Below are 8,905 nucleotides of genomic sequence, written 5' to 3' on the forward strand. Positions count from 1 at the left end.
TCAGCATACGCTATATACTCCACCCGTACCTTCCTCTTGTACTACCTACCAGCATACACTATATATTCCAACCGTACCTTCCTCTTGGACTACCTACCAGCATACACTATATACTCCACCCGTACCTTCCTCTTCTTGTACTACCTACCAGTATACACTTTATACTCCACCCGTATCTTCCTCTTGTACTACCTATCAGTAAACACTATTTACGCTGTCTGTATATCCCACACCTTGTGCTATCTAGCAGCGTACACAACTCACTGCACCCGACACCCCTGCACCTTGATCTTCTTGACTCCGACACTGTTAAATCTCTATAAAAAACCCGTCCTACATGTAGCTTGCCTACCGCAACGATTATGTTCAAACTATGCAGTCGACGACAGTGTTCAATACAAGGCCGACAGCAGTCAAGTCACAACAAGCAGGTTACAGATTGATCCTTGTAAAGAAGCGGAATCTCTCTCACAACTTTAGGTAGAGTTGTTCGTGTTTTGTAAGTGTTTTAGCGTATGCATCGTGCATAATATACTTCGAGGAATGGCGTCTGAATTGGGAGTGAAAATGAAAGGTTTACTTGATTGCTCCGATTCCTCGAATGTGTAAACTTAAATCAAGGCCAAAAGGAATATATAATTTACTATAACGCTGATTTACACTGACAATATATCTTTATCAAGACACTTTTACTCATATATGTCGCGACAATACAGGACACACCTACCTGTGAGTTTATCTTCCTTGTTATACAGGTCACTTCCGGGTCAGACGGTTATGCGCGAGCGTCCTCGAATTGTGAAAGAAAATATGTCACATGACACATAAACATGAAAAACGTACAAACTTTATTATTTGATATAACTAGTAGTCCATTCAAGTTACATTGAGACCTGTATTTAACAGTAGTACTGTTGTGCCGTGGCGGGTCAATGTAATGTGGGAAGGAAGCCCAGCACTAGGACTGCGTTTCTAAATTACAAAGCAGCTTAATGCGTTATTTCGATAAATAAATTTAAAACTGTCAAATAATTTATTCTCCTAAATATATACAAGTGACACAGAAAATTATAACTTCAAAAGTTTTGCACATTTGCAATAACCTCCAACTTCATTTGTTGATATTGTATGTGCTCAAAATTAAAATTCTTGTTTACACTGGCAGGGGGCACGGGTTGCCCTGTCGTCTAAGGCGCCGCGATTTGCTGTGCAGAGTTGCGCCCCTTGGGCACGCCAGAAACCTATGATTGTGGATTCGAATCCCGGTTCGCCCCAATTATGTTTCTAGGTATGTCAGCACCATACCCGTGCTCGTGGGTTTCACCGAAGTGGTAACCGTCTGAGACCTGCAACACTTCGGGCTTTCCTCCAACATCAAGCTGACATGCCGTGATATAACTGGAATACTGTTAAAAGCGGCGTTAAACCCAACTCACTCACTCACACTGTTTACACAGGCTGTTCAATCAACTTGGTTGTTCAGTCATTTTGTTAAGTGACATATCTGGGTACAGGTGCTTGTGCATGGGTATATATCACTGTATTGAGATACTCAGAAGAAATATTTGTTTGACGCATGTCTCGATGGGTGGGTAAAGTGGTTTAAGCGTTGGCTCGTCACGAATGAGGTACGGGTTCGATTCTCTACTTATATACAACTGGTCAGGCCCATTTCTGGTGTCTTGATGAGGTTGGACTATTGGTAAGATTGATCACCCAACCAACTCTCACTAACCTACTCACGCACATGCCCACACACCCAACAACCACACACCAACCAAACCACACGCCTGTGTGTTCTACACATTCTCTATCTATACATGGGTGAAAAGTAAATATTGGTCATTAGCACTTTTTCAACAGAGTGTCTTCGTTCATATGAAGGGTTGTGTGAGAATAGCCACGGTAACAGCTGCACTCACAGAGTTACCCCCCTTTGACCGCTCGTCTTAGATGTGTTGTGGCATATGCGTTGTGGCATATGGTTTCCACGACATGTTCAACATGACAAGGGCGGTATTTCAAAGCAACTAATGATTGTCCCCCTGAGAGGGTATGTAAGACCACGTCTTTCAACGTATATTTATTTCTACCACGTTTTTAATCGTAGCATATGTGTTGTTTTAATGTTTGCTAAATTTGTCAATAATCGCCAACAGCTGAAGGGATGAGGGGTAAATCCGGCTGGGGTCCATGCAGATAGCAAAAGTACTGTAAGTCCCCATGGACCCTAGCATGGTGATCTCTCTTCAGTGGCTGGCGATCAAGAGCTCATTTTTATCTTGTATGGTATCGTATGATGTTATATTTGTATGGCTATCTACTAGTTTTAAATATATTCTGTGATAAATCTAGTTATTTTACTGTCCATCATTGACAGGTTTTTATTCATTCTAAATATATGTATTATTAATGTACTTCTCGTCACGATATGGCTGAAATATTGCCGATGTGACGTTAAACATTAACTCACACTCACTCAAAGCAACTGTTACAGAATTTTCATACGAAGAATGAAACCATTTATCACCAAAACGTGTTTTCACAGGAGATCACTATTCTCTTTGACCCTGAAGGTGGCTGCTACTGCACATTTTTGGACACGGCTTACTATTGTTTAGTGGCCTTCGATATCAAATGTTGCAACACGTTGCAGTAAAAGTTTAACATTCATCGGCAGGCCTAGGAGTTTTAAACTGCGCAACGGTTGCGTCATTATAGTATGTGTGAGTGTGTGTGTGCATGTGTTTGTGTGTGTGTGTGTTTGTGTGTATGTGTGTGTGTATGTGTGCGTGCGTTCGTGCGTGTGTCTGTGTTTGTGTGTCTGTGTCTGTGTGTATGTGTGTGTGTGTGTGTGTGTGTTATTATTATTATTATAAAGTACATTCATCACACCTCCTCACGCTTATGTTTAGCTAACTATTATCAATAACAACATTTTTCCCCCATTTGGCTAACTTTTTAACTGCATTGAAAAAAATAACCAATTACTAACGAACGGTTTACGTTGTCAAGAAGTCACCTTATAAGACCAATATACATATTAAACGGGCACTGCAATTCGCCTGGACTGGTTGTTGCCTCTGTAATTGTCTTTTTTCATTGAGTACCCGGGTGATATCCCGGAAATCTCGGCTAGTTCGCGACATGTGCTGTGCCAACCATAAGCGCATTTGTCGCTTTTATTGATAGTATAAGGGCGTATCGTCACATTGATCAGCAAAATGAAAAACAGTTTTGTCTTCGAAATAATAAGGAAATGTAGGTATCTTTGGGGGTAGAATCGGTAATGGTTACGAAGTTGAAATAAGTCACTTGTTTGGTATTGTGCAATTTTCGTTTAGACTATTTTAACATGTAACACAAACTAAACATTTAACCTGAGCATTGCTTACTTTATCGTGTGTATCTGTTACAGTCAATGTGTAAAATTACTTTTCACTTAGGCAATTTATTAAACGCCTAAATATCAAGTTATCTTACAAATAGACTGAAACATCTGTCCATTCATTTATTATGATTTCCAGACATGTTGATGTTTAATTTCATCATCCAGTGACTGAAAATGATAAGATTAAAAGAGAAGAAGTCCATTTCCATATTGTTTGGCTTCTCATACTAGCATAGTTAGTTTATTGTAATGTTTTAAGCTTCTTTGAACATCTTAATAGTTGTCAGTCAATCTGTTAAATAAAAGGACAGATTCCGAAGACAATTTGTAAATGACTGTACTATTTAGACATTTTTAAAAAGTGCCAGAGTGAACTACACTTCACACATTGACTAACATATACACCTACAAACCGAAAGGCTTAGTCTTGTCTGTTGCGCATCGAAATGCTTCCAAGCGAAAACGTCGAGGAACATGAATGATTCTGTTCAGTGCTAAAGCAAATCAATGAAAACAAAATGCAAAAATTGTAATTAGAACCGACCAACGTTATATGTTTAAGAAAGAACATTTGCTCAACCCCAAGTGTAGTGCAATAAAGTATAGTTTTACTCTTAACTCTAGTTAAAGCACGAGGTCACTTATAAAAGCCTTAATTGTCAAACGTATGTGCCATCTGTCAGACAAATAACTATTTTGACCCCTTGTTATCGTGTTGTCCAGCAAGTCGTTCCACAACAAACAATTCACCCTATTTCAAGTGTAGCACTTGTGTGAACTTACGCACCTGTCTAACAATATGGCAACTAATTTTTGCGCATAACTTATTTAAATTATTCAAACTATCCCCTTCCTATTGCAGGTGTCAATGATGAGAGACAATTATATCACAACTATTATGTGTAATAGTTGAGAATAGAAACCTGGAAATAAAACAGTTGAACCAGACATGATTCTCTCTCTCTCTCTCTCTCTCTCTCTCTCTCTCTCTCTCTCTCTCTCTCTCTCTCTCTCTCTCTCTCTCTCTCTTCAAAAAAAGAGGGACGATCGGGTAGCCTAGTGGTTAAAGCGTTCGCTCGTCACACCGAAGGCCTGGGTTCGATTCTCGACATGGGTACAATGTGTGAAGCCCATTGCTGGTGTCCCCCGCCGTGATATTGCTGGAATATTGCTAAAAGCGGCATAAAATCTTTCTCACTCAAAAAAAGAAACGCACATGTAGATGTTTAGTAAATTTATTGTACTTATAAATAAAGTTGATATATTTGATTTAATATCATAGATACAAATAGGAAATGTTGGCGCTCGTTAGTCGCATGTTGTCGCTGTACAAAGGCATTGTCATATCACATAAGTCCATAAGTTTGAACTCAGTTTCACGTGTAACCGCCCCGGGCAGCAATGAAGGCTCTGCATCTCCTCGGCACTGACTGGATACGTGTACGAATTCTGTCCAGCGAAATTCTGCGCCATTCTGCTAGGAACGCGTTGACCAGTTGTGGGAGCGTCTGTGACATCCCACGTGCACAGGTGTTCTATTTGGTTGAGACCTGGAGATCTCGACGGCCAGGGCAAGCCGTTGATGTATGCATTATGAAGGTAGCCTACCGTGTCATGAGCTGTTTGCGGTGGAGCGCTGTCCTGTTGAAACCTTCCCCTCTAGTGGTCAATGATGGGAAGAAGGTGAGGTTGAAGAATTTGAATCAAGTAGCGATTTGCTGTCAAATTTCCCTGAACCACAACCAAGTCAGATCTCGTGGTGTAGGATTTAGCCCCCTCACCATGACACTACTGCTAGAGTGAGTATGGCTTTACGCCGCTTTTAACAATATTCCAGCAATATCACGGCGGGGAACACCAGAAATGGGCTTCACACATTGTACCCATGTCGGGATTCGAGCCCGGGTGTTCGGCGTGATGAGCGAACGCTTCATCCACTAGGCTACCCGACCGCCCCTATATTTCTGGAAAATGGAACATTAGACAGTGACCTTCTTGATAAACATAATAATATGTACATACTGGTATATCGACTTAATAAGTTTCATTAATTCACCGGTTGAAAAAGTTAAACAATGAAAGTAACTGAAGCGTATTTGAAATTTCAGAATTTACTCGGTATTCAGAGGACGTACTCTATGCATGCGCATTTATAAACAGTCATGTGAAATCGATATCCTTTGTAAAGAAATGTAGGGAAAGCATAACAGTGTTGAAAACCTGTATTGATGAGCTCTTTTACCTTCGCCTGCAACTCAAGTAAGCGGAAAAAATATTTCTGGTCATGCACTGGACTGGTAACATCTTCCATATGCATACACCTGTGAATTTAATTCATGCATTGAAAAAACTTCATTACATTTTATAATATAATGGAGAAGATCAGTTTACTCAAGGGTATGTGAAGGTTATTTTATGAAAACACACTGCGACAGCAGTCACCTTATCACCACTCAAACACGGAGTCCCGCCTTGTTAGTACACATTTGCTTTTTTAGTCTAAAGTCGCAATCTGGACAAGGGTTAACACAAATACTTTCTATCTGAAACACACTGCTTTACCGTGTCTCCGTTTCTTTAGTTGAAATCCGGAATCCAGGTACAAATAAATAACTATGAAGTTTTACATGCATTCAATACAACTATCAAACAATGTAAATGAGATCTGTTTTCACATTGTCTCGGAAATGGCACTGAATCACGATGAGAGAACATTTTAGGTTATTCTGTACGTCCTCAATAATTACTCCATTCTTGCAAGATGAGATGTGTATGTAAAGTTGTCTATAGTTATGTCAGGATAGTATACTCTATAGCGCGTTGATGTCAGCTATAAACGTGTATGCTCTACTCATTATCATCCGACCTTAACGACTGGCATACGAACACCGAAATGCTATGTTTGTGGCATTGTGTCACGCTAAATTATGCGATATATTGAAATACTGCAACATACGAATACTTAATACTTAAACGGCAATATCAAAAGTATCATTGTTGTCCATGTAGCGGGTACGTTATAAACAGATATCCAACGTTGCTGACCCGACCGTGTAATACACTAGAACAGGGTTGAACAGATATAAAAAAAACACATCGGTCCTTGTCACAGAAGATATGTTTTATTTGAAGAAAGTTTAAGATTATCGTCAACAATTGAAACGGCTGTTAATCCAAGACAATGTCCATACCAAAGACAAGACACGTTTAAAATCACAATCTCCTAACTATGTCTTACGAACTATCTGGCGAGTTTGGGCGATAAAATTATTTTTCAATCATGCTAAATGCATATGAATTAGATATAATCTACTTCTTACATACATGTATGTATAGCATTACACATTCAAATTGTTGCTTAAAGTTCACTGGAAGTTATTTAATGGTATGTGCAACGCATCTTAATGACTATGAGCGTGTAATAGGTTCTATCAGCCAAGTATGATTAATTGATTAAGATGACAGTAGAGAAACTGTGAAATACATTACATAACATACTGATGGTCAAACTTGTCGAATCTCATAAACCGAAGTTTCACATTCGTTTCAAATGCTGACATATTTAAAAGCTACATTATACACACACAAAATAATGTATTTGAAATATTCTGTCTAACAATACATGTATTATATTGTAGAAGATATATAAATGATATAAAATGTAATGTGCTTGACACGAAGCAAGGAGGGACATCTAACGACGAGGTATGAATAAAGAGTCGGCTTATAGCCAGTTTGACATACAAACGTGTATGCACACACGCCGAACTCAATTATATGTAGGACATTTGCTGGTAGACAGACATTAAAGGTATCATTTGCCTCGGAATGCATTATTAGCTTCCAAAGTTTAATTGTTCTTGCCTTTTTACAAACTACTCACACACAATTATTCACATTTGTGTTTGTGTCAGGGTATTAATTGCGACACAAAGCTTGATGGTTTCAAATTGTTATCAATATGCCATTTTCGTGTATTCCCAGAATCCATTTATAATGTATACATCACATGCACGTGTTCATTAAACCTCCTTAACCTCGACAACTGTAAAATCGCCATCAGGGAACCATCACGTCATGTATACTCCAAAATAATGCCAGTCCCTGTCATGTCTCAGTGGATTCATCCCTGATACTTTCACCATCAGCTGATCACCAGCGTCCAGCTGCACCAGTCCATGAACATCACTGGAGTACTCCAGACTTGCTCCATCAATGATGCTGTTTTTGTTCTCGCTGATGACATTCCCCAATACTGCTTCTGCCTCTTGCTTCAGTGCACTGTACCGTGTTATATTATGATGAAAATCAGACTCAGCATCGTCATGATTATTTCTTTCTGTGTAAAACTTGATGTGGCTATATACGGCATATACTCCAGTGGCGGGCACTGTGATGCTGCCATTCTTATACTTCATCCCGTTGTACAAAAGTTGTCTCCCAGGTCCGACAAAAGGTACCCAGTTTCTTAATGGTGTGTCTGTTAGGGTGTCATCTGAAGAATCAATATCAAACTTAGCAGAAAATATGAATAATAGATTTGTACAAACCTGACTATCCAATGGTTCTGGCCATGGAGTAATTTGGTAAAGAAAGTAATTATAAAGAAAAGTTCCAAATATATCTGACAGTGTCAATATATACGCATCTGCAACAAATTGAAGAGATATTTTCACACAAACAGGGAGCGTGTCATCAAAATATGTTATCTTCACATTAATATCATTACCAAATTAGCTTTCTCTATAATGAAAACAATTATCATTGCAACAGAACGTTTAACATTCTGGTGAACGTGTTTCTCGTTTTTCATTTTGTTGTATTCAACTCACTTGTCCGTGTAAGACTGGGCATAGAAATGGTTGTCACGTGTTCCATGTATATCTGCAACACATGACAGAATGGATAACAGTGTGATGTGCAGAATAAATAACAAAAGACCAACAGTCCAGACACATGTACGTTACTGTTTATTCATTCCTTCTATAATTTATTATTTTCCTCCTCGCCAATAGTACAATTTGAATATAAGTAATATATTTATGAAATATTATGAGTGAAACGTACATCCTTAAGTTTTTACTTACATTGTCGATTTGTTCCTTTGTAAGCTGACCATGTGATTGCTTTTCGGTTTGTCGTGACACCATTTGACATGCTGCAATTCCTACAGCCATGTTCAAAATAAATATGGAAGCAAATCATACGTTTGTTCATAATGAATGCTAGACTGTAACATCACATGCTCCTATCTGAAACAAACAACAAGCCAATTAGAAACCTAATCGACTCCTGATTTGTCGCAAATGTTGAAGAATGGCGGACCTAGTAGTCAGTTCGAGCTTGTATTTTCTTTGATCTGTTTAATACAGGCATGTGGACAAGTCTGAGCGTGAAATGATAACAATTGTTTAATATATGACGTGTGGTAACGTTTAATCATATACACACGCGCGCGCACATATACTTCATAGGTGAGATTCACTAGTGTACAGTAGCACATACATATAAAGA

General features: G+C 38.8%; 1 protein-coding gene across 1 annotated transcript; it reads right to left on the reverse strand.

Annotated features, from left to right (window-relative positions):
• Positions 1-6,778: 6,778 nt before the first annotated feature.
• On the reverse strand, positions 6,779-8,568 carry LOC125383614 (tumor necrosis factor-like). The gene is made up of 3 exons (XM_048402203.1): positions 8,479-8,568; positions 8,224-8,275; positions 6,779-7,886 (listed from the first exon to the last, which is right to left on the reverse strand). Exons 1-3 carry the CDS (start codon positions 8,566-8,568, stop codon positions 7,462-7,464), a joined length of 567 nt encoding a protein of 188 aa, XP_048258160.1. The 3' UTR covers positions 6,779-7,461.
• Between the last annotated feature and the right edge of the window lie 337 nt (positions 8,569-8,905).

The sequence above is a fragment of the Haliotis rufescens genome, unplaced genomic scaffold (assembly GCF_023055435.1).
Source record: "Haliotis rufescens isolate VD_foot unplaced genomic scaffold, xgHalRufe1.0.p SCAF_25, whole genome shotgun sequence".
In the NCBI taxonomy this organism is placed as follows: domain Eukaryota; kingdom Metazoa; phylum Mollusca; class Gastropoda; order Lepetellida; family Haliotidae; genus Haliotis; species Haliotis rufescens.

What these genes read in the sequence shown, in the direction of transcription:
- LOC125383614 (XM_048402203.1), bottom strand. Translation starts at nt 8,568, where the DNA reads ATGGCTGTAGGAATTGCAGCATGTCAAATGGTGTCACGACAAACCGAA. An exon ending in CAAAGGAACAAATCGACAAT is followed by an intron (nt 8,276 to 8,478) that starts GTAAGTAAAAAC and finishes CATGTGTTGCAG; the next exon opens with ATATACATGGAACACGTGAC. An exon ending in GCCCAGTCTTACACGGACAA is followed by an intron (nt 7,887 to 8,223) that starts GTGAGTTGAATA and finishes TTGATTCTTCAG; the next exon opens with ATGACACCCTAACAGACACA.